Here is a 25,008-nt window from a genome sequence, read left to right as displayed (position 1 = left end):
AAAATACTGTCAAAAAAATCAAATAGGACCCGCCCAACACTGTCAGAGCCCAAATGATACAGCGTGCAACTTCTTCAAGATACAAGGGGCAGCAAGAAGACAAATACCTAATTCAGAAGACATCCTTCAATGCCCATCACTATAAAGTCGTAAAAACAATATCTGATGCGCTAACTATCACTATGTCACTATAAAAAAATGTCAAAAGTGTCTCATTAATATGAACACTTCAGTTCTCCCCAAACACCTTCTACCCCCCCCCCCCCCCCCCCCCCCCCCCAATGGGAGTTGTCTACAATAACAAGACAAAAATTCATGTACCTTCATGTTTGTCTTCAAAAATATTGAATAGGTAGCGGGGCACCCACATTGGCGAGACATGACCACACTCTGACCGCACAGCTGAGCACACAAGATTGAAAGAAGACATGTTGTATTCCGCATTTCATGCACCCGTGGTTGGTAAATTGGGGAGGGGGGAGAAGAGCAGAGGCAGAGCAGAATGTCGGAACGTGGCCCCCGTGTAGTTTTAAAAGGCAAACCCACACTCACTTCAAAGTCCTCCCCAATGCCCCTGGATGGACCGACCCGGTTGGACCGCGTCTGGACACCATGGGGAGCTGCCTTCTTTTTGGCAGAACCTTTGGCACGGCTGCTGAGCGTGCGATGCTTGCTTGCCAGCAGGTTTTCACACAGCTGCAAGATACGACAAGAGTCACTCGGTAAAACTGAGACAGCGTGGAAATGCATGAAGCAGTGTTAGAGGGATCACACATCAGGGAGCTGTTAAAACTGTGCCAGATAGGTTAAGATCAGTTTGCAGTCTTCATAAGAAGCGGTGTATAAATAATTTAAACATAAAATAATTAGCGAATAGCGTTTGCTATTTGGCTCAAGTTGCAACACCATTTTTACTGTTCGAAGTACTCGAGTTTTTGGGAAAATTTTACAATTACGAATAATGCCTTCAAAATTTTCCGATTTCGCACAACAAGCTTCACCGCATCACACCAGTGCTCTCACGTCAAGCTTCATCACTTCGCACTGAAGCTTCATCGCTCTGTACAGACATTGGACGGATGAATGCTAATGGCTGTAACATTTGTAACGGCTGGTAGCTTGTGCCGCCTAGTCTAGAAGCCTAAAATATGACACCTCCCCTCTCCCTTCTAAGCCAATTTGTTTCCCTCTGCATTTCTGTAACTATCCCCAGGCAGTGTGGAATACTGCCAGGATGACCTTTGGGGGACCAGGCAAGAAAACTAGAAACATCACCCCATCGCCTTCGCCCTCGCCGAGACGCGCCAATTTTCCTTTCGTCAAACCTATGCGGTGTTACCCTAACACTGGGCCCACTGGGAAACAGGGTGGAGACTTTGGGCCGGAGCAATGTGGCAGGAAGGAGTCCCAATTTTCCTCTGTCCCGCCTGCCCAGAGCTGTGCTATAGTCGGATGCAACCTGAGAACAATCTTTTAGCTCCACCCACAAGCGCATTGCGCCCATCTGAAGTGCCTCCGCCGTCGAGAAAGTAGTTCGCTAGCAACGTTGCTTTTTCTTCCTCCAGGAAACGTGTCTTAAACTACTACAATATTTATTTAATTCATTCAGGACATTTAATCAGTTAGAATACGTTTTTGTCAACGAAATAGCTGTTTAGTAAAGAAAGAAAGTCATGTCCAATGTACCGTCTTCCAAATTCATTTTCTGTCCAAGATACTGTCTAACATACCGTCTTCCAGCGCTAAGCCTCGCGCCCGCTTCGAAATTTTTGTTGGCGATAGCGTCGCTGGATTCTCACGTTGTCGCGCAAAAACTGCTGCAAACGCAAGCCAATACCATTAAGATTTCGTGGCGTAACCTCGGGCACGAAAAACACGGTGCAAAAAAGCAGAATAATTGTCACGATAAACTAGCGTTGCATTGCTAAGGCCAGCAGCCATGTTGAGCTTTTTTTTTTTTCAAAAGCCACAGAATCGCGACGTCATGAAAACGATTGGCTGGCGTTTCTCGGCGTAGGATTACATTTTCCTCTGAGAGGCATTTCCGGTTTTTTTCCTAGCTTGCAACCGACTATAGTTAGTTTTACTTCATTCAATTTTTCCAGAATAATTTCAACCAGTCTTCTAACCTCCGCTTTGTGACTGTAATCCTTTTCTCCCCCATTCTTCAATCCTCACCAGCAAAACCCAGAGCACCTGTCAGGTCCGTTACCCCTTCAAGGAGGGCAGGGCGAAGCCCCAAACAATTGAAAACCAATGTTCTAGCATCTTGCTCTCAGGCATGTTTGGGGAAACGACTAGGGTTGTGCGAATATTCAAATATCAGTTTAGAATAATATTCCATTCGATATTCTCAAGATGAAGTGCGATATTCATACTTTTCGAAGTTTTGATAGCGGCGGCTTAGTCCTGCCTCTCACCCAGCACCTGTGCACTGCTGAAAATCAATACTCGCGAAGCTCGTGGGCTTTGAAGATATTGCTACCCCGCAGTGCCCAGGTACTCTGTGAGAAGCCCACTCAATGGGGCAGGCAGTGGTATCTTGGCAACCCACGCTTACCATTCGTGCCCGTCTTTTTTTTTTTAGTCAAAAGATGTTTACCAGTGGTTCGGTTTTATTTGCAAAGGAATAGTATAAAGAAGGGGTAAGTGCACAGTTTTTTTTTTAATTATTTAGCAGGAGCACGTACACTGCTTGCAAAGTGTTTAGGCTTAGAAGCATCAAATGAAAATACTGAAGGAAAACATTTTTTACCTTTCTTCCATTCAGTTTAATTTTGGCGCATCCACTTCCGGAACCTTTTAGAAGCTTCAGATTCCTAACCGGAGGTACTTCACAGAACTTCTCCGTCGGCTGATGAGCTCTCAACCATTAAATTCACTGGCACTACTGCCAGAGCGGGCGGAATGCAAAGAGAGCGGGCGGAATGCAAAGTGAGCATCACGTGCTTGGAGCGTCTCATTGGAAAATTACTATAAATAGCCCAGCAATGCGAAACAACGTGCAAAACTAACATTTATAGATCGCCAAAGATTCACCACAGCGCGAGTTTAGGCCTTCACTTTCACATGTCTAATAATTACTGTACATGTATGGTGCCGATCGTCAAAGGGTTAAGCACAGTTAACGGTAACGAAACGCTTAGACAACCTTTTCCATATTCGGTTTGAAAATAACCAGCCAAAACCTCAAAACCTTTGAATTCACTTCAAACTCAAAATCCACTATTGCAAAGAAACAAATAATGCGGAGAGGTATCTCTTGATTCGACGAGCTCGAAATCTTGCTCACTACTGTAAATAGACCTTCTTTCATTACAATTACAGTTAATCTTAATTTAAAAAAACAATGCTGGAAATAGAATGCCAACCTACATATTTGAATAAATAAGGTAATAATTTCTTTGCTTGCAATGCTACATTATGTTTTACTTGACTATATGTATCAGGGACTTTCTTTTATTAAGCACAAGTATGTGAAACGTCTCTCATGCAAATAAACGGCTCTTTTTCATAAATATGTGTGCTAAGAAAACAAAAATTCAAGCTGGAGCTTTTACGCGTTCATGCTCAGTTTACATTAAATGTAAAAAGTAAGTATTTTTACAATATTAGATACCATTTGCAGTCTTATGGCGCGTTTATATTTGTGGATTCGCGGGCGGATATGCGCAAGCGGAAAGCGGATTGTGGAGCTAAGTGGCGAAATTGACTCATCGCTGGCAAAAAATCTGGATATGGGTCCCGGACCGATCCAGATTTTCAGCTGACGACAAGCTGATTTCACCACCCGGCTCTAAATACGCTCATCGCCGGCGCGGACCCACCCACGAATCCTAAGTGTAAACGCACCATTAATGTTTGTCTTCAACTCGCAGCAAAAACTTTACCATTCACACAACTTTAGCCAAGAGACTAAAGGCCTGTTCGCACATACAGCTCAGGAACTCAGTGCCCCGCTGCATGTGAGCCCACCTTCTCCTTGCTTACACACACAATGCTGCTTCAATTCAGTGCCGACAATACAGCAAACTTTGCATTACCTCAACGCTTAGGTGCACGCGTGAAGTGGCATCTAACTGCTTCAGTCTCTCCTAGAAAAACATTCGCTGCTGGTAAGAGGCTTCCGGAAGACTTTGTTTCATTTACAACAGAAGAAGTGCGGCACGCCGAACCGGAACAGAGAGGCGAAGCTGTCAGACGCAAGCTTCCGCTCACCACCTTGACGTCGAAGCTCTGCCGCCTGTGCTGACTTTCCTGGTGGTAGAGGGTCTGCTCCGCCTCGGCCATTTCGGCAGCCCTCCGGAGGGCCCCTGAGACGAGGCCGGCCGTGAGAGAGTGGCACAGCAGGCTCCGCCCCACACTGGCCGGGGGCCGGGGCGCCTGGCTGGGCCCCGCCTCCTGGGGCGCTGCCGGGGGCTCCCGCGACTGCCAGTGGCCCAGGGATTGGCGCACACCTTCCACGTCGCCCGTGCGCAGCATGCCCACCCGGCTATGGTGGCCCGGCGAGTGGCCTGTGTGGAGTGAACCGTATGTTCAAGTATAGTCGCTGACCGCTTTTTCAGACGCCGATAATTCAGACTTTTTCTATACTTCGGACCCAAAGGAGGGACCGTGACCTACCCGACAGAAATGGTGCATAATTCACGACCAATGTTTCGGACAGTTTGAAGTCGAACAAAACCGTCGCGAGCGATCAGCGTGGAAACACCACCGAGAAGCCGCCATTTTAGATCCTATGTTAACTGCACACAGATTGGCTTGGTTTGGCAGTGCTGCTTGAGTAATGCTAAGTCCTACCACTAGGTGACGCTATGCTACAGCTTTTTTTTTTCTCTAGCTGCGTGTCCTTATGATCATTTTCGTCACCCTTTTGCTTTGTTATGATCATTTTCGTTATCATTTTGCTTTGTCCATTTGCCATTCTGCAATCGTGGACTTGCGACTCTCATCTCGTCTCGGTTAATCGTGTTTTCGGACAACGGTGGCTTGGGCTTCATGGCCCCCATCTGTTCTTCCGCTGTCGCAAAGTGTTGCAAGAAGTGCGGAAAGTACTTGACCATAACGCTAAAAAAGAAGGCAGCAGTTCTCAAGCTAATAGAAAGTGGCCATACAGAAGCGGAGGCGTAACCTAAAAAGCACTGTTCACAAAAAAAAAAAAAAAAAAAAAAAAAAGAACTATTGGCGACTGTATTAGTGAGGTGCTGCATGATTTGAAACACGAATCCAAAGCTTCTAAAATTTTCCGGTTCCTCACCACGTCCTGCAGGTGCACTGTGGCAACAGCCAAGACACCGAACACTGCTGCAGACAGTTACACTTCCACATTAAAACTCTAAACTCGTGCCCCGCTAAACTTGTTGGACGGTGCACCTGTGACACTGACGCCGCATGATGCCATGATGAGACACGGCGTGCCACCGAGGGAGCGCAAGCCCCGTCTGCAATGTGGTGTCCCTCACCGGAAGGCAGCCGGGCGGCTTGCGAGGCCCGAGGGGGTGATTGCTGCCCACCCGAGCCTCCCAGCCTGTGGTCCTGCTGCTGCTGGAGGCGCTGGATCATCTCGTCGATCACAGGACGCTCTTCGGGGCCTTGGTTCTCCAAGGGACGCACGGGCTCCAGAATCTCTGACTCGCCTGCAAGCAACGAGGGCAGGCCGTGGTACTTCGAGACACTTTTTGCCGTTTTCTTTCGAAGAACAGGATAGCTATGAACTCGAGAATTATTTGATTCGGGAAAGATCGACAATAATCTGCATGGCACAATAATAAAACTGGGGGGAAAAAAAAGAAGGAAAATGTATGGGTCTATTGCTAGCTTAGTGGTCAAACATTAAAGAGACATTGTTCGGTTTAAAGGTAAAAGTACACCCGCCCTCAATTATTTTGGCAGACAATCAGTTCGGTTTAGCTGTACTGAACAATGCACCCATGCACATGCTTGAGAGAAGCACAACATTTCGCCCAACCGACCAAGGATCAAGGCCATAAAAGCAATAGAGCTCGACAGGGGCTCTATTGCTTATATGACCTCGATGTCAGGGTGTCCGAGATATTGTGCGATATCACAATGTCACGTGACACCGTGATGTTACGCGACACCTTACCTTGACGTAAAAAGTCATGCAACTCCACACACACAAACACGGCATGTGCCCAGCTAATTTGGAACACATTCTGTGTGTCTCGTAGTTTTTTTAGATATGATCGACACGCTTAAACTGCAACGGACTAAGAACACTTAAAGGGCAAAAGGACAACTCTGGCCGAAAATGAAAGCAAAATAAATTACTGGTATCGCTTTAGTGGCACAATATATGATCAGAGCAGAAATAGTATGTCAAAGTGAAACCACATACTCCACTAAAACCGATTTTAAAGGTGCGACCAGCTGATATTTAGCGGGCGGCAAGCAGGTAAGCTTCTGGTCAAGGAACAGTGGCCGCAGCACCCCCGTAACGTCACATCGCGGTGGAGCCGCGGTTGATTCTGCACGTTGTATTGCGTGCCGCAGCACTACGGTGATATCACGTCGCGGCCGTACAGCTGATTATCAGTGTTCCCATCCCTCTAGCAAATAGTTTCGGTTTTGCCATAGACGCCCGAAACCAAACTTTGAGCGGTGATATCTTTGAAAACTACATGCAATATTAGAGAAAAAAAATATTTATAAATATAGTCGCCGACCAATTTCTTGGGCGACGATTTTTCGGACAAGTTTGATTATTCGGACGTTTTCGCCGAACCGTCACTCACCCCATAGAGTTAATGTATAACACTGACTGAAATTTCGGATGCCATAAAGCCCATTGCTCGATATTTTGAACATAATTTGCGTGATTTCCTCAGTTTAAAGCCACAAAACAGCTGCCGCGACAGCGTTGCGAGCTTAGTCGCCGCCATTTTGGTTGTTTTGATTTTGCCCTGTAGCCTCGATACCACCTCCTACGCAATAAACGAACTAAACTGAGGCTATAGTCAGGTTTTCCGGTTCCACTATAGCCAACATGGCCGCCGTCTGCCTATTCTTATGGTTCTTTTAGTTGTTCTCGTGGTCCGTGTTTTTCGGGTGCGACCGCAAGAAGATCGACCGTTTGTTGTTCCTGTGGTCTTTGAGTGTGAAGGTTTTTTGGGGATAGGCTTAGTATTAAAGCGAACTAGATGGACTAAAAAGTGTCTCCAAAAAGTGCCAAGTGGCACCAAATTCAATTTCGCTGTTTGTGTCAACAAAGGCGCCGACAAAGCGCAGCACCGTGATCAAACAGATAAACAAACAAGTGAAAAGTGAACAATATAAAGCGGAAGCTGCACGAGAGCTCAAACTCGACATCAAGCAAGTGGAAAATGGCCAATACACGGTGAAATACAGTCTAAGCTCGTTATAACAGATCTTGATTTTGACCAAGATTTTGGTCTGTTGTAAAAGGAGTATGCTGTATGCAGATATGAAGTTGAGTCAATGGTGCATAGAGGGAAACCAACTGAACTTCACAAATTGGTATGTTATATCCAAATGTCTGTTGTAACCAGGTCTGTTATAATGAGCTTAGACTGTATGCGCGGAAATTCAATAATTTGGCTGAAATAAAATTTTTCGGACCGCTTGATTATTCGGACAATTCGGGGTCCCCTCCGACACCTTGTAATTCAGGGAGACTGACCGAGCTGAAAACAGTCGCAACCCCAAATTCGAAAATATTGCCAGGAGTCGCCCTTTAAAGGGGCCCTGCAAGGACTTTTTACTGTTTTTTAATTTGCACCGAACCTGAGTGCACTGAACGTAGTAACCTAGTGAAACTTTTCTTTTCGCGAAATTCGCTTTATTTTTAAAGGTATAGGCAATTTAGAATTACAAAAACAAGCAAAAAATAACCTCCTGCATGATGTCGTAGGTCCTGGCTTGAGTGGCCGTGAACTAGAGGAGGAATAGTGAGCACATCGAGCGCTCACGGCCGCCGCACTCCGTGTCGACGGCGCCAGAGGGCGCCACTAAAGCATGTTCTGGATAGGCTGTATGCAGCGGGCAGCCAAAGCGGCTTTCATTGCGTTTGCTGCGCGATTAAACACTAATTCGGCATGACACTTCATTGGCCACAAACGACAGCAAACACGGGGTAAAAATCAGTTCAGAATGGGAGCCACTTCGCGCTGCCATACCGCGAAACGGCCAAACCGCAAGACAAAGCCTCTCGCCAAAGGCCTTCGGAACGCTCGGAGCCGGTCGTATCCTCCTGTTCATACGACTGCAGTGCCACCGCGTACATCCGGGATTTTTCCGTGTCGGCGCTTTATCCCACTACTCCTTTCTAGTATGCGCCGCCTTTTCCACCGCTTGGCGGCGGGTATGTCGACGGGTCATTTCTTGTTTCCGTACTTTATAAACTGCATTTCTTTCTTTTTTTTCATCTATAATAGTGAACAAAAGCTACTTTTATAAATAATTCAAACGGTTCGCGCTACTTATATTTTGTATTTCGACCAAAAAGAAGTTTTTAGTGGCTCCGACCAGTAGTAAGCCCAGGACCAAAGACGTCACATTTTGTGCGCTTTCGGTACCGCGGGTCGCCCTCGTCGGTGGAGGAGGTTTCCGTGTCGTCCAGTTAAAATATGGCGCACTGATATTTAGCTACTCTTTCCGTGCCCGCTGGCTTGCCCGAACCCCAAGGGACATGGAAACCGCATAAAAGGTAGACGCTTAAATATGATTGCAGGGCCCCTTTAAAGGACGCACACAGAAAGGAGAAAGGTGCTCAAGCTCACCGTTGGCCAGGACCGCCACATAGGGCACAAGCTGGGAGTCGTGGCAGCGCTCCCTGCCGGGCACCAGGCGCTGGAGGGCTGGTGGGTACGGGTTTCCGTCAATGTCCACCAGGAACGGTGGCGGCATCAGGTGTGGCGCGCACTGCGTCTGCTCGTCTAGCACGTGCTGCTGGGCGTCCCGGATCAGCGGACGGTAGTCCGTGTGAAAGAACTGCTCGTCCGGAACCTGCAAGGGACCGGCCAGTTCATTTATATGCATACATACAGCAGCCTCACTGGGGCTATTGCTTAGGTAGGGGGTGAACAGGAAGCAGACAATATTGTACAAACAACAGTCGACGACGGCCAGAAATCCTTCTGGAGACAGATGAATAAACGATTATAGGCAATGAGTTGTACTTTCAATGGTTTGAGGGAAAAAAAAAGTATGTCAATCAATGATTGTTTTTATTTTCACCTCCACATAGTACAAGCACAAATGCCAGGAGGCAGACAAAAGGTCAAAAGCTGTTGGTATGACAAGGCCTGGTCTCCAGTGTTCTCGACAAATCAAGCTACAACAATAGAAAAACGTCGAAAAAAGAACTAATGAATGCATCAACACAAAATATCATACAAACAAGATCAAACATATGAACAAATGTGTCGGAATGCATCTGTACATGGATGAAAGATTTGAATATTTAGCTTGTAATGGTTCCCCGTAGACGATGCATTAACGGACTTGAGATAGTACTTGTTTAATGAGGGACGGTGTGATGGGTAAGGCCTCATTCACACAGCCGGCGTTTCTCCCATCCCGTCACCGCCGCGAGGGGCGTTCCCGTTAGGGAAGAGGATTTTCGGCCCGGTTTTCGCCGGAAAGCTGTGCCCCGTCGGGTGCCGGGCGACGTAGGGAGCTGCTCTACGGCACCGGTGTCCCGGCGGATGACGGAGTGCCGCCCCCATCGAAAACCGACCAATCACAAAATAGAAAAGTTTCGCTAAGTTTGGAAGATTTTTCATCGTTCGGTTGCCAACAATCAGCCAACGCTTGTTGTGTCGTTTTTCTTGTTCCTTTTCGGCGGGAATTGCTAATAGCAGATGCAAATCCCTAATTTACAAAAAAAGAAACGGGCGCACTAATGTTCAGGCACAATTATCTCTGTATTTTGTAATTTAAGTCGAGTAAATAAGCAATCCGATCCAATCCAATCCTGCCGTCACGTCTCCGCCCCGGCGTACTCCCGTGACGGTGCTGGGATGGGAGAGGCGCCGGCTGTGTGAATGAGGCCTAAAACTGCCCTTTTTAAATTCTCACAAAAGATAGAGCAAACAAACTTGCAAAGACTGGCTTGCCTTCTTGTAAGGGTCGCTCGACCCGTAGCCAAAGACGCTGATGTGCCCGTGAGAGTCCGTCGAAGCGAACAGCAGGCCGTCTGGTGAAAACTTGCAGTCAAACACAGCCCCGTGTCCCTGCCCTTCAATCTGCCAAAGAGAAAAGTTGTCTTCAGGTCAGTGACCCATTTACCTTAAAGTTCCGAAAGAACGCCCACCCAAAATGAAGAAATAAAAGGGAAAAACATGGGGTGGGCTATCTTTGGGGATGCCACAAAAAAAATTCATCAAATATTAATGATAAACACCAGGGCACCCGCTACAAACCACGTGACACGGCAACCGACATTCCAGATTGCGGACACCGCAAATTTGCGTTTCACGATGCAACAAAAACACAGGGATTCGCTATGAACTACTGTGTCACGGGAAATGATACCGCAGGTTGCAAACGCTGCAGATTCGCGTTTTATTGTGCGAAGGACCCGCAGAAACCCGTCAAAAACTCTCATCTCACGGGAATGAACACAGCAAAACGTGGACACAGCAGATTCAAGTTTTATGGTGCAATAAACCAGCGTGAACCCGCTACAAACTTGCCTGCCATGGTCACCGACACCGCGTGCACAAATCACGAACAAAAACGCGGGAATCTGCTACAAAACTCGTATGTCAAGGGAACAAATACTGCAGATTGCAGGCGCAGCAGAATCGTATTTCACGATGCAATATAAACTCTTAAGACCAACTCGCCTGTTACGGGAATCAATATCGCACGCACAGGTCATGAACAGAAACGCGAGAATCCACTACAAACTCTTATGTCAAGGCAACGGATACCGCAGATTGAGGACGCAGCAGATTCGCATTACACGATGCAATATACACGCTGGAACAACTCGCACATTACGGGAACCGATGTCGCATGCGCAGATTGTGGACAAAAACGCAGGAACCCGCTATGAACTCGCTTATCAGACGTACCGGTACAGCAGATTGCGTGGCAGATGCGATTTCCGTTAAACATCAAGTGACGTCCGACGGGAATAGGGGGGTGGGTGATGTTTCGGAACTTTCATGTTACAGATATTTAGCCAGAAAAACGGAATGGGCGATCTCTCGGGGTGGAAGTTTTCTCGGAACTTTACGGTAGTGACGGGCGAAAAAATTGAGGGACAAGTCTGCACCATGTTGAAGAAGCTTCGGATGGAGCAGCCCATGGCGAGGTCCCAGATGATGATTCTCCCGTCGTGACCACCGCTGAGAAGCACCCGGCTGTCAACAGGGTGGCTCTCCAGTACAAACACCTCGTCCTCATGGCCCTAGGGAAGAGGAGAAATGAGGGGGACCTTCAAGTGGTCGCTCAAGGCCTCCAGAACTTCATCACCATCAGTTTAATCAGTCAGCGCTGTTTTAATCTTTAATCATGAAATACCAACTAGCCCAAACTTCTACTTGAGTAAACAAAGCAAACCGATAACATTCGGCATCAGTCACGACCACATGCTGTCACACAAACCTGCCATACTTTTTAACGAGATCTGCCTCATCATCTGCAAGGGCAACAGATAGGGCCCTACCTGTGTGTTTCTTCGTCCTGGTCCTACGTCAATTTTGAGCTGTTCCGACCAAATAGTATGTACCACCAACTAGGCCATCTACATGCCTTGTTGCTGTTGAAAACTCCCAACACTACTTAAAGTTCAAGTAAAAATAATAAGGGACGACGACATCATCTCTTGACCTGGAAGTAAGAAGAACACTCAGAATAACAGGGGTGTGCTGCTTACTTAGTGGCAACGCGACAGAACAGTCTTATGCCGAAAGAGCTTAGCTGCTGGAAAACTACCTTTTCTAGACATGCTTTGACCAGGTAGAAAAAACATGTACGCAGTATGTACATTTGGAGTACAAAATTATTCTGCGAGAAATGTTGCTCGAGCACGCTACTGCTTCACGAATGAGCACGGGAAGCGCAGCTCCTAAAAATCGACCTCGGGGAGGGCTGAATTTAGGTCCGCCGGCACGACGCAATGCAACACACGACTGCAAACGGCAGCTTTCCACTTCAGAAAGAGAAAAAGCGGGGAACTCACAAGGAGAGTGTGCTTGAGCTTGCCCGCATGGGAGTCCCACACTTTGATGGAGTGATCGTTGACAGCTGTCATCACCATATGGTCGTCGTGACTCCACCCCACCATGGTCACCTTCAGCTTCTGCTTGGGGTCCTCTTCGAGCTGTTCCTCGGACCTGAAGGGCACAGGCAGACGTTTCCGAGTCGAGCAAGATCAAGCACTGTCCATCGTTGGGCGAGAAAGAAAAGGAGCGCTCACCCGACCAGCTTGGTGGCCATGCGCAGGGTGATGGACCTCCACTGCTGCCTCTCAAACGTCCAAACATTGGCCGTCCCATCCTTGGAACCACTCACAAAGCGGCAGCTGTTGTTGGCAAACTGCAGGCTGTCCACCTGGTCCTGGAGGGCCAAAAGGATCAATCTTAAAAGACTTGCCACTACCGACGGTGTACCACCTGATTGGACTAACAACATGTATTCAGGTAATACCAATTAAACCGGTTCTTTAAAGGGGCCGTGCGACAATGTTTGGACTTCTGTCAAATAACTGTGGTAGTTATTCCCTGTCACGTCTGGATAAAAGAAATGAAAACCAATTTTGCTTATGCGCGTAAGTACTTTAGAAAAATAAATGTCAAACAATTGAACAATTGACGTTTTGGGCACCTTTAAAACCGCTCTAAAATCTCACATCTTCCGAGTCACGTGAGGAGTGACGTGCAAAGGGGACAGGGAGGATCCGGTTGGGTTCTCTTTCACAGCCTCCAACGTGCATGGCCTCTGCTTGTGATTTACCGATTTAAATGGCGACCTTGGAGGTTGGTCTGAGCAATGTGGAGAGGGGGAGAAAGGGGGGAGGCAAAGAGCTTGCATTTTTTGTAAGGAACTTCGACCGACGTAGTAGCAACCATTCAAGGGAGAAATAGTTTTTTTCACCTCGGGCAGATGGTGCTAATACTGAATATAGCATAACTTTGTTGATGATACAAAGTTTTTGACTCATTTACTTATGTTGAAACAATGTTTATAAAACAAAACATTAGACTGAGCACATAATCGTACATCTTGCCAACTTATACATTATACCCATTGCATGTCATGCCTTGGTTCCGATGGCCGCCACCCTGCAGCTGCAAATCGCGAAATATTCCCTTTTTTGCCTTTGCTATTAAGCAATGGAATCGCGATATTTCAAAAGAATGAGGCGGTTTCTCTATCCCTTCGTGTAAGATAAACAATGCAAAAATTTAAAACTGCCAATTCTTTCGAAGTTAAAACTGTTGTATCGCCCCTTTAATTCATTACTGTGCTGGGAACTGCGCTCTGTTTCAGCATAAATTGGAGAACTACAAAAGCCTTAGCGAGCTAACCAGATTGTCGGAGCGACACATGTGACAGCGAACTGCGAGAGTGCACCCCTCCTGTAATGAGCCGTCACGTGGTTCATCGCATCACTCTGACTGGCTGACAGGGGCAGCAACTTTTGCCTTCTACCAAGTTGTGCTTGAAGAGAGTATAGTGCACCTGGCCTTTGTCTGTGGTAGATACAGAAGCAGAATCACTGCAGAGAAAGAACATGCACAGCCCAGACCAAAACGCTCATGACAACTTACAAAGATTGAAATGGTTTTTGCAAATGTGAGCGCTTTAATAAAAGCCAGCAGTCACATGTCACTTATTCGGTAAACCGTTGCCTAGGCAACCTTGCAAACACATAGTACTAGTTGCGCAACTTGCTAACAAGCAAATAATTTTTGGAAGATTCCTATCTCTAATCAAATCTACACACAACGCACAAAAAAAAAAAGAAAAGAAATGTAGAACCACGGTTGCATACCGCATGAGCCTCGAGTTCAGCAATCCGTTCTGGTCCTGAAGGAGCCAGGACATGATACACCCTGACGACGTGATCTGTACTCCCGGTGGCCAGGAATGCACCACCTGTAAAAGTAAAAGATTGGACCATATGCATCACCACCCATCAACCTATTGGTCATCCCAGCTTTCATTTCTAATTGCAAGCACTAGTAGCATAAAAACTCAAAGGGGCTAAAAGACTGCTCTACAGACAACTTTAGCAGTAAAACAGCTTCAAACTTTCAGCTACACATCCACAATGCGAGATGATCTTCATGTTTGTTTGTTTTACCAGTACGGTTGTAACTGGCTTGAGTGCATATGATCTTCCTAAAAAGCTGCTAGTATTGGAGGCTCTCTCACTGCGAAAGTCCAAGTATACACTGGGACTGATTTCCAAAAGCTACCAGCTCACAATACAGCTTTCGTAGACTAACACAGTAGTATAGAAAAACTAGGTTGGTGTATGATACTGAGTAGGTTAAAACCCAGCTGTGGAAAAGCTACTAAGTTCGTCTTGATGCCCTACTACTGATATAGCAGCAGCTTCTTTTACAGGGTTTACAAAGTAAGTATATTACACCGGACAAACAACAAGACAAACCTGGACTGAAGGAAGAGCAGATCATTTGAGCACCAGCTCTATTCCTTTCTGTAAACTTCAAGGGTTTTGAGCTGTGAAAACAAACAAAAAAAAACGTTTTGCTCAGTTTGGAAAGCACTAACTCAGCATGTATGTTTTATATACATGAGGAAAAAGACTTAGCAGCTAGAAAAAAAGAAAAAGAACACAGCTAGATTAAAAAGCTTACTTGAAGCTTTTCCTGCTGCTGGAGTAGTCCCAAAAACAGACACAGCCATCGTTTCCCGTTGATACCAAGAACTGTCTTTCACCTCTTGGATAAGGACAAAACTAAAACAAAAAGAAAGTGCAAAAACTTCAACAAAAAAAAAAAAGAGACAGTTCAAGGCTGCTTGCTCTCTATTCTAATACAGCAGATATAAAAAAAATATACAAGCTTGATGATGCTAACAAAAACTGAGAAGCACAGAATGTGCGAGCAGCCTTCCAGGAAAGAAACGACACCCCCTTCTGAAGATCCGCTTTCATTTCCGACACATGCCGAGAGATGGCGACACATGACTGGAAAGACTGCAAAGCACGTAGGCTCATCCACGCGCCGCACAAATGAGCTCATCGTTCTTTGCGTGATCCAAACCACAAAGCCTGGATAGCTCAGTCGGCAACGCACTTGGCTCACAATCTCAAGGTGGCAACTGATGTCTTTTTATATAGCTTCCTATGGGCGTAATGACGGCTGCTACAGCCAAATGTTGCGGAACTCCATGGAAAATGGACGATAAAACACATTCTGTGTTAAAAGAAAGCCTGGGTCAGTATAACCACCTCTATTAGTGTATTCATTGACATATGCTTTTGAAAAAAGTTTTATCGTAGTATACAAGTTCACTATGCCTATATCATTAGGTAGACCTTTTCACATCAGAATAGAGACACAAAAAAAGTTAAATGCAGACATTTTTGATAGAGATAAATCTGGCTAGGGATAGACTAATTTCAAAACTAAGTTTCAAATCTTGGTAAAACAGTCACTTCAAATAACTCCCTTATCTACCTAACTTTCTTGGATGATACTTATTTCTAAGGTAAACGAGACAAAAAATCTCTTGAGTGTCACTGCGTGAGCACCATAAATTAATTCACTTTTGTGTATTTTACATCTCACAAACTTAATTAGGCTGGAATGAGTGAACACCCATGACATTCTAATGCCAGGCACTGCGAGATGCCAGCCTTCTATAGAGCCCTTTCAGTTCGTCAAATACAAATACCATAGGTCTGGCAGGCGTTAGTGTCAAATAATTTACCAAACCCAAAATGAAAGCGAGCATCATGCATAGCCTTTATAAGCAGCTTAGAAAGCAAACAATAAGCAAAGTAGAGTCTCACCCTGAGAGAGGTGACCATGGCAGTATGGCCCAACAGCACAGCCACAGGGGCCAGGGTCTGGAGGCACCAGACGCGGATCACTTTGTCGCAGCTGCCCGAAGCCAGCAGTCCGTTGTCTGGACTCACGGCCAGGTCTGTGATCTCGGCCGAGTGGCCGCGAAGCGTCACGAGCAGACGTCCGTCGCAGGCGCTCCAGATTTTGACCAGAAGGTCATCTGCCCCCTGCACAAATGCATTGAATAATTGGATGGCAGATCAGCTTCTGTCATGATAGGAGCAAATTTCTAAAATGCCACACATATCTAGAATTGCATAGAATTGCAACTTTACGCTTTTGTCAAGTAGCAAAAGACAAAAAAACAAATGCAGTGTGAGAAACAGCCTGTAGCAGATAGCTAAAACATTTCCTAATGTCCCGAGGTCCTCCTTGAATATACATACGGTCTCCTGCAATATGAAAGACCCACTGGGAGTGCATCGCCGGGACAGCGGCGGGCGGGGGTGCTGCGTGCACTCTGGACGATTCTATTCTCCCTTGAGGGGGGGGGGGAGCACCCTCACTCGAGGCCCAAACGACTTGAGCGCGCCACATCGGCGTCAGGCCAAGAGATATAGTCATGAAGGCTTGAAATAAGCATAGTCATTCCTGTTTTCTTTTTATCAGTTGTTACAGGTGTAAAATATCAGAACTGGCACTGCCAAATAAAAAAAAAAATTACAGTTATTCCTTAATCCTATATTTAAAAGATAAAATATGTTGATGATCGCATTTTCTCGTGAGGATAACATGGATCTCACGCTTTAACGAAGACAATAATTGCCTTGGCTCCGGCAATTGTGTGTGTGTGTGTGTGTGTGTGTGTGTGTGTGTGTGTGTGTGTGTGTGTGTGTGTGTGTGTGTGTGTGTGTGTGTGTGTGTGTGTGTGTGTGTGTGTGTGTGTGTGTGTGTGTGTGTGTGTGTGTGTGTGTGTGTGTGTGTGTGTGTGTGTGTGTGTGTGTGTGTGTGTGTGTGTGTGTGTGTGTGTGTGTGTGTGTGTGTGTGTGTGTGTGTGTGTGTGTGTGGGTGGGTGGGTGGGTGGGTGGGTGGGTGGGTGGGTGGGTGGGTGGGTGGGTGGGTGGGTGTGTGGGTGTGTGGGTGTGTGTGTGTGTGTGTGTGTGGGTGGGTGGGTGGGTGGGTGGGGGGGTGGGGGGGTGGGGGGGTGCATAAAACTGCAAAAATATGGTAAGCGATATTTTAAAAATTTCAGTGGGAAAATAACGGTCGACTGAGCTCTCGAATGCATAAAGCTTTATGGTGCCAGAAGCCGAAAATGGGTAAAAATGAGCACCTATTTTTCTTTTGAATTTTTCAGAAAATCCCTTACAACTTTTGAATGAGATACCGGTTCGTGCTGAAACTTTGGCATCTGGTTTAAATCTCTAGTGCTACCTTTGGGTGCAGAATGGGTGTTTGGCAATGTAGTTGATTGTGGCAGAACGGAACCCAAGACACTTGTTAAGGTGAGGAAGTTAAAAGAATGAAAATGACAAGATCCTCGATTGGTACCACCTGGGTAGGCACAACCGATATTGGATCCTTGGATAAAATGGAAATTTCACCAAAAAAAAAACAATTAAGAACTGAACTGAGAAGAAACTGAGCCTCACCGAGAGAACGACCCAAGGAGGATCAAAAAGGACCGCACAAAGCCCGACACCAGCCCAACCCCGCGAAGGGGCACAAAAGGACGACACCAGTGGGTCGACAATGGGCGAAGGCCGATAGGCGAGCCCAACAACCACCGCAGTGATATTTGCCTTTCTTTTCGGCACCAAAGACAAAAAACATTCAACTCACTGTGAAGATGTAGTGTCCACTCCGATCGAAGAGGACACAGTAGACCGAGGACAAGTGACCCAAAAGGCGCCGGAACAGCTGTGCCTTGGAGAAGAACTTGGTGGACAGCTGCTGGGAGCAGTTGGGAAGCCCGCTCAGGGCTCGGCCTTGAAGCACCAGCGCTGCGTGCACCAAGCAAACATTCACCAGTAAAGTGATCGGAATCAAGCTTGGCCACCGACTGTTTCGATGGCACCATACCGAGGAAGTCAACAAGTCCGACGAGAGAGTTTAGGTCAAGGTAGGTCTCGACTCACCCACGCTTGGTGCGGTGACCCCTTGGGGAAAACATGGCGGTGACCCATGGAGCCGGGCCGCCACGTCTGCAGTCTTGCGTAACCTCCTCACTTCTGTACACAGAAAAGAAAAAAAAAATGGTAAAATCTTTTATGAAACAACAGCGCAAATCCCAATAAGACACAAAAGTGGGTCGAAAGGGCTCTTGTTGACACTATGACCCTATCATTAGGTCTCTTAGCAGACTGCCCATAGCTGTGAGGTAACAACATATTCTCAAGTGGTAACAAAATTAGAATAAATAAAAGGTGCTACTTAAGCAGGAAAGTTCAAACTTAGTACAGTACTAGACATCCACAGCATTGTTCACAAATAAAAAGGTAAAAAAAAAAGAAGAGAGGCAGGCTGGAATGCAATACAAATCCATATTGTACCCAAGCTAACGATAACACACGCTAACAGCAGAAAGTTTTAGTAGATTGGTCCGAAAACTCCCACAATGATACCATATACTCTACCGACTGCCTTTGCGCATGCATCGTTTCGTTATCGGGTGTCGTTTTCGCAGGTATCAAAACAATCTATTAAAACTCTATAGCATACCTCTACATTCTACCACTTCAAACTGCCAGAATACAACAGCCAATTTCAATGCCAAATCCATATTTCTTGTAGCCTTCTCAACAATAAGGGGGGCAGAGTCTGGATCTGTGTTTCAGGTTGTCGCTCCGTGAGGGGAGGCACTTACTTGACTGCTGCCTGAGCAGAGAGTAGCTGCCAGACCCCAACAGGGACCTTGAACCAGTGACCCCGGAGGGGATCACCTGGTCCAGCAGGGGTCCTATCCTTGAACATATCCTTAGCAGGTAGTCGTTGGGTATGTGAAAGTTGGACGATTCCTTTTATGGGAAAACGAGAGAGAGAAAAAAGCTATTGTAACGACACTTAAAAAACGAGCAAGCTGGCTGGTGACTATTAATAATAATTACAAAAAAATAATAAAAACGGGTTCTTTTCGTGTTATAGTCAGATGGTGGCAATCAAGAAAGCAACATGCTTTCAGTTAGGTTATTCTTCTAGAATGCGGAGCACATAAAAGACAAATGTGCACACACACACACATGCCTTGTGTGTGCGAGTCCCCTTCAAGCATTCCTCAGTATCACAATTTTGTAATTAGGAAAAATGTCGGATTGTCAAAGCTGCAGACATGCACAGCAACCTTAGCAAGCATTCTCAAGAAAGCTTTTTTTTTTTTTTTTTTTTTTTTTTTTTTAAGAAGTTGAAAGACTATGAACAAAATGCGAGAGCTTAAAAGCTAGAACCTCGAAAAACCAAAATTCTAGGTCAACACAACTAAAAGCTGTGAACAATGTTGAATTCCTGACAAAATGACAATAAGACAGAGAAAGAAAGCATTCTTAGTTTTGCTGAAAAATAAGCTAAAAATTACAAATAAAACTGAAAAGGAAACAATTCCATCACTGACCCAAGCACTCCTGCTCCAGCAGATCTCATTATTTCTGCTACTGTTATTACAGCAAAATGTCCTCATGCATGACACATTGTGTATACTAATTCTCAATCGTTTTGCAACTTAATTTTGATGTCATTCAACTACCATTCCTTTTCTTTCATTTTGGTGGGGTCACTAAGTCTCAGTCGCTGAAATAGAGTGACCCCTTCAATATAAATTGAGTGACAAAAAATAAAACAAAACAAAACAGCAGCCTTGTTATGACATAATTCAACTGGCTGCACTAATATCAACATTCCTAGTTACAAAAAATCATTCAGTCCCCATCGAGGTTCTCTTCTCAAAAATGAGCCGTTATCAGTGGCATTGCTAGGAATTATTTTCGAAGGGGGGGGGGGACTTGTTTCATTTTTGCCTGTCATAGTTGATGTACTGTACAGTTTCAAAGTGTTAATAAGCAATGCTTCGCAAAGAGAATATCAGGTGTAGAAAAAAGTGTGAGCAGCAGCAGAGGCTTTATTTGACGTTTCGAGCAGAACCTGCTTTTTTTCAAGTGAAGAAAGGTTTTGCTCGAAACATTGAATAAAGCCACTGCTGCTCAATTTTTTCTACTGTACAGTTCGTGGGTATGGCCACGGCATTCCCCAACCCCCCCGGTCGGCTGGAACATTTTGGTAAGTATTCAATATTTGCCTTGCTTTACTTAAAATTAAAAAAAAAATTCTTGTTTTTTTTTTTTGTTTTTTTTTTAGGGGAGTTGACTTTTAAACTACCCCTTGCCTACGTCACGGGCCGTCATCAGCTAATTTTTGTTTCAGGTACCATTCCCGTCGCCAGTTACCAAAGCACAACTCCAGAAAAAATGGTTTCGATCTCCAACAATTGTGCACAATACAAACTAGAAGTAAGCGTTTCAACGACCGCCAAGTTAAAAGCGCGGAGTGCACCCAAGAACGCAATCACAAGAGAACAAATAAAAGCTGTATCGACGCGGAAAGGTTCCCATGACGACCACCACCAAGAGCGGCCAACGTCAAAAGAGGGCGCAACGGACAGCCGTCCATTTTGCAAGCGTCCCTCTGATTGGCTGGACCTGGAAAGCTCCTCGTTCATTGGCCAATGGGTGTCAGATTAGAGGAAGGAAACAAAAGGGGGAAAAAAATAAAAATAAAAAGGGGGCTCCGGAGAATCGGAATTCATCAACGGAGGGGTAGTCAATTTTATTTTTACTTTTTTTTTTTTTTTCTCAAAAATGTTGTTAGTGTCACGAACGCGGCCGAAACTGCCAAATTCAAGACGGACAGAAAGTACCGTTGCAGGAAACCCCTACATATATGCCCGCGGGCTACAACGCAAAAATGCCGCCACGCAAACTCTGATCAAGAATACGATCAGAACACTCACCAGTTCCGAAAAACTTCGATGATGTTCATTTCCGAGCCAATCAATCCGTTTCGGCAACAGCTAGAAGCATTTTTCGAAATTAGGCTTAGACAGACAAACCCACTGTAGCATAAATGAATCAACTGAACATACCGTATGACACCAAGGAGCAATGTTTTGATTACTACGAGCCACGTGCTACACACGAGGTTCTGTCCAGGAGCAAACTTCACTTACATGGTGTTCCTCGATCTCTCGCTTGAGAGCCTGCAAAATGCACGATTTGGTCAACTTCACGCTTTCCTAGGCTTAAAAGGATTACAGGCAATCGAGTCCATTACCTCGCCAGCTTGCTTACAGGGTCCACTGCTTAAGAACTTCGATATTAGGAAGTACAACTCTGCAAGCAAATCGACCCAGAATCAAGCACCGTTCCCACCGCTCTGAACGCATCGCAGTGGGTCAAACTTTTGTTCGGCAGAAACGCTATGTCACAGCACCTTTTTCCAGGAGTTCCTGCGTCCCCTTGTCGACGGCACCTGTCGACATCGTTGTTCGGACCCAATAACAATTACTCCATGGCTCTAAGCAGAACAAAACAATCCAGAAGCGCTACAAAGTGCTTACACCGAAGGCAAAATAAAGATGGTCACTTTACAACGACATTGAGCCGAATGTCTCGAGCGAGCGGATGTGCTGCCGATGTGAAACGTAGTTCCGAACACTTTCTGTATTACACCTTATAAATAAAAATAACGAGTGAAAACAAAAATACTAACATTTTACAACGTAAAGTATATAACGTAAAGGCTCAATAAATAAATTATTACTTGAAATTTTGGTCACGCTTGCGCTACCCGTTGCGCAGTGATACCATTTTCGCATGCACCAGCCGCACCGCCGCACCAGCCGTTGGCGTGCGAAGAATTTGTTTGTACCAATCCAGTTGGCATTGCTGGCTCCGAAGCTGGTGTCGTTGCACACTCTGAACCATTTCCTACGTACTGTTCACGCGACGCCAACATATTGTATACGTGAGCATAATCTTAAGTTTATGAATACGCTTTTTCTGAGTGCCTAGAGATTTCCCTTTCGACTCTCGAGGAGGGTCCGTGGTAGCGCCGGTACCATCGGCGTTTCCCCTGATCGGTCCACGTTTTCACTTTCTACCGACACTACAGGCAGCAATGTCTTGGATTCACGAAACAAGATTGACATGGTTACAAGCGGCTGCCGTCCGTGTTCTGAAGACAGGCAAGATACCTACGCACCTCGCCGTAATCATGGACGGAAACCGGCGATTCGCAAAGAAGCAGAACATGCAATGTGTCGAAGGCCACTTGCATGGGTTTGAGAAACTCTCCGAGGTTGGTTTTGGTCTCCCTTGCCATAGAATGTTCGTAATTTTAATCGAACGCGACGCATTAACGTTCGTTGAATTATTCCAGGTCTTATTTTGGTGCTCGGAGCTCGGAATCACGGAAGTGACTGTGTACGCATTCAGCATTGAAAACTTCAAGCGATCCAAGGAGGAAGTGGATGGCCTCATGGACCTTGCCTTGAAGAAGCTGGAATCGCTGTTAAATGAGATGTAAAACGCGTTCCAACGTTTTATGCGGAGCGAAAGCGTTCCACATGCATGGAGGAGTCTCTTACGTTCTCCCTTCTTATTTCCGGGGTACGTTTGAGTACACGAGGTTCATGTTTTGATACGCAGGGAGAAAATACACGAAAAAGGGCTGTGCGTACGTGTCCTTGGAAACTTGTCCTACTTGCCCGTGGAAGTCCAAAAAGTCATTGCCGATGTCGTCTTACAAACACAGCACAACACCAGGTATTTCGGGTAATCCTATGGTTTAACCAGGCACATAGCCAGGATTTTGTTGGGGGGGGGGGGCAGCAAAATGGAAGATTTTGGGGAAGGCTGGGGCCCGTGACTCCCCCCCCCCCCCCCCCCCCCCCCCCCTGGCCCTGGCTACATGTCTGGGTTTAACGATTGCTTTACCTAACGACGTTGTACCTATTGCAGGTGTTACCTGAACATATGCATATCCTACACGTCTCGGGAAGAAATGTGCAACGCAATACAAGAACTGGCTGCCGGTGTTCAAGAGGGTCTTCTGTCTCCCGAGTAAGATTTCTTGTTAATCTTTTTAGGACTGTAGCTTTGATCCAGTCCTCCCAACTTTTCCAGTGACGTCACAGAAGAGTCCCTTAGCCATGCACTGTACAGCCGGAACAGCAAAGACCCTGCCCTGGTCATTAGAACTTCGGGAGAAGTTCGCCTGAGCGACTTCCTTCTCTGGCAGAGCAGCCATTCCGTCTTGGAGTTTGTGTCAGTACTGTGGCCAGAGTTCTCGATATGGCACTTGCTTGCGGCAGTTCTATGGTACCAAAGGCAAGAATCCCTACTTGAGGTGCGTTTTCAACTCTCAACACTCATTTCTTACATCTGGGTGCTTGTTCCACTTTTCGATCCACACTTCCTCTTCCTCACCCATTTCCGGGTCACGTCTTGTCTAGTGAAAGGAAATGCTCTAAAACCCTCATCTTCTCGTGGGTACTTAAAAAATTCTGTAACTAATGGAGGGCTTTAATTGCACCGACGCTTACAACCTTCTGGGGACGAGAACATGTCCTCTCGTCCTAACTAATGAAGAATTGAGATGGCAACAAAGAGTTTTACACTACTTGGAGCCTTGTGGCATGACAGGCGATTACTGCTTAGGGCCCACCTTATTTCTGAAAGTTATAGCAAATGCATGTCAGTTGCAAGTGAGCTCAGCACGATCAGTTACACATTATATGTGACTGCATAGTGATGCCGCATGCCTGTCCATGATACTTAACTTTCCTTTTCCTTTCTCAGATCATTGCCCTGTTCGCTTTTCTAATAGTGACCTTGTTCAACTTCTAAATTTGTGTAAAATAAAAAAGAAGATACCTTTTTATGGAATTGTACCTCAAATGTGATTAGTGTGTAGAATTGAAGATGTACGTGTGGTTAAAGGTGTTGGTTTCATTCCGTCACTCTTTAGGTACTTTATGATTAGCATTAAGTTTATGTAATGAGTGGATCTAGTTACCAAGCTGTCCACAATGATGGTCAGTCTACATAAGAATTGGAGAAGCAATAATAAACATATCTTGCCACAGCACCTGATATTATGACCTACACATTAGGTGTCTGCTAAATCTGTGTATATTCCAACAGGCATTTCACAATTTTTAATGAATTCTGTCATCTTCTATCTTTCAATTAGGTATGCTCTGATTAGACCCTATTAAAGTGCCAGGCTGCGGCTTTTGTTCTTTCAGTGCAAAAGCATTAACTGTCCCATGGAGTGAGCCGACGTCATCAGCTTTGAAGCCGCGCCAAACGGCACTTTAAATCCTTTCTCCAAATTAAGTCAGCTCCCAGCTATGAAACCATGCGGAAAGATTAGCCAAATGGCACCTAGTTTCCCCGATCCCAAAGGAGCAGAGTAAAGCTGATGGATTTTGCCTTCAGTCCCATTGGCTGGCACGCGTCGACGAGGCTCCCATTGGCCGCTGCGTGTCAGTTTCAGTGACTGCCACCCCATGGCGCCGCATGTCTGTCAGCGCGCCAGTAACACTGAACGTCCAAGGTCGGAGCAGCAAGGAAAGGGCGCGCTGTGCCATCGACGCAAATACGCTGCAGACGAAATAAGGGAGCGGAGAAATGACGTGCATGCTTTCGCATTCACAACTTATAAGAAGTGCTTAGGTGTACCTCAAGCCTTTTTTAACCAAGCATGATTATTATTTTTTTTTTTTTCAGCAACTGAGGCAAGAAAATCCTAAAGAAACTTCGCATGAAGAATCCGGGGGCGTGAACCAAGAGGCTATTCAGCAGTTCCTTGAGAATGTAGAAACAAGGTGGCAGAAAAAACTGCACGCCATGAGGCTGGGACAGACTACTCAGAAGTTAGTCATGAACTGTGTGTAAATATCCTATGGTGTGGGGTAGGAGACTACATTCATCAATGTAAAAAAATACTATATATTTTTGTAATAAACATTTTGTTTTGCTTA

General features: G+C 45.8%; 2 protein-coding genes across 3 annotated transcripts in view; one reads left to right on the top strand and one right to left on the bottom strand.

The window, feature by feature from the left end:
- LOC8037670 (PH-interacting protein) overlaps positions 1–21,645 on the bottom strand; it is a 53,821-nt gene extending 32,176 nt beyond the window's left edge. Inside the window, exons 1-19 of the mRNA XM_029966066.4 lie at positions 21,453–21,645; positions 21,294–21,352; positions 21,190–21,219; positions 20,974–21,033; positions 18,841–18,991; positions 18,113–18,205; positions 17,817–17,977; positions 15,980–16,201; positions 14,820–14,920; positions 14,612–14,682; positions 13,988–14,091; positions 12,410–12,549; positions 12,173–12,326; positions 11,264–11,398; positions 10,098–10,226; positions 8,760–8,985; positions 5,463–5,636; positions 4,219–4,514; positions 553–696 (exon numbers count right to left, since the gene is read on the bottom strand). Coding sequence (XP_029821926.2) covers positions 553–696; positions 4,219–4,514; positions 5,463–5,636; positions 8,760–8,985; positions 10,098–10,226; positions 11,264–11,398; positions 12,173–12,326; positions 12,410–12,549; positions 13,988–14,091; positions 14,612–14,682; positions 14,820–14,920; positions 15,980–16,201; positions 17,817–17,977; positions 18,113–18,205; positions 18,841–18,991; positions 20,974–21,033; positions 21,190–21,219; positions 21,294–21,352; positions 21,453–21,501 — 2,499 coding nt within the window. The 5' untranslated portion in view covers positions 21,502–21,645. The remainder of the gene's footprint in view (positions 1–552; positions 697–4,218; positions 4,515–5,462; positions 5,637–8,759; positions 8,986–10,097; positions 10,227–11,263; positions 11,399–12,172; positions 12,327–12,409; positions 12,550–13,987; positions 14,092–14,611; positions 14,683–14,819; positions 14,921–15,979; positions 16,202–17,816; positions 17,978–18,112; positions 18,206–18,840; positions 18,992–20,973; positions 21,034–21,189; positions 21,220–21,293; positions 21,353–21,452) is intronic.
- Positions 21,646–21,693: 48 nt separating this feature from the next.
- On the top strand, positions 21,694–25,008 carry LOC8037669 (dehydrodolichyl diphosphate synthase complex subunit Dhdds). 2 transcript variants are annotated; one of them, XM_002405452.4, is made up of 7 exons: positions 21,694–21,986; positions 22,134–22,319; positions 22,401–22,543; positions 22,670–22,786; positions 22,982–23,083; positions 23,147–23,369; positions 24,755–25,008. In XM_002405452.4, the coding sequence occupies exons 2-7, from the start codon at positions 22,140–22,142 to the stop codon at positions 24,920–24,922; spliced, it is 933 nt and encodes a 310-aa protein (XP_002405496.2). In that variant the 5' UTR covers positions 21,694–21,986; positions 22,134–22,139; the 3' UTR covers positions 24,923–25,008. The 2 variants fall into 2 exon arrangements, with proteins under 2 accessions (XP_002405496.2, XP_029821917.1); XM_029966057.2 differs by having other exon boundaries at positions 21,844–21,986; positions 22,138–22,319.

The sequence above is a fragment of the Ixodes scapularis genome, unplaced genomic scaffold (genome assembly GCF_016920785.2).
Source record: "Ixodes scapularis isolate PalLabHiFi unplaced genomic scaffold, ASM1692078v2 PGA_scaffold2__306_contigs__length_199485367, whole genome shotgun sequence".
Classification (NCBI taxonomy): domain Eukaryota; kingdom Metazoa; phylum Arthropoda; class Arachnida; order Ixodida; family Ixodidae; genus Ixodes; species Ixodes scapularis.
This window is presented reverse-complemented; position numbering and strand designations above follow the sequence as displayed.

Bases quoted from the DNA above. Each gene is read 5' to 3' on its own strand.
- LOC8037669 (XM_002405452.4), top strand. From the start codon at position 22,140: ATGTCTTGGATTCACGAAACAAGATTGACATGGTTACAAGCGGCTGCC. The intron at 22,787-22,981 runs GTATTTCGGGTA...TACCTATTGCAG, and splicing joins CAAACACAGCACAACACCAG to GTGTTACCTGAACATATGCA. The intron at 23,370-24,754 runs GTGCGTTTTCAA...TTTTTTTTTCAG, and splicing joins GGCAAGAATCCCTACTTGAG to CAACTGAGGCAAGAAAATCC.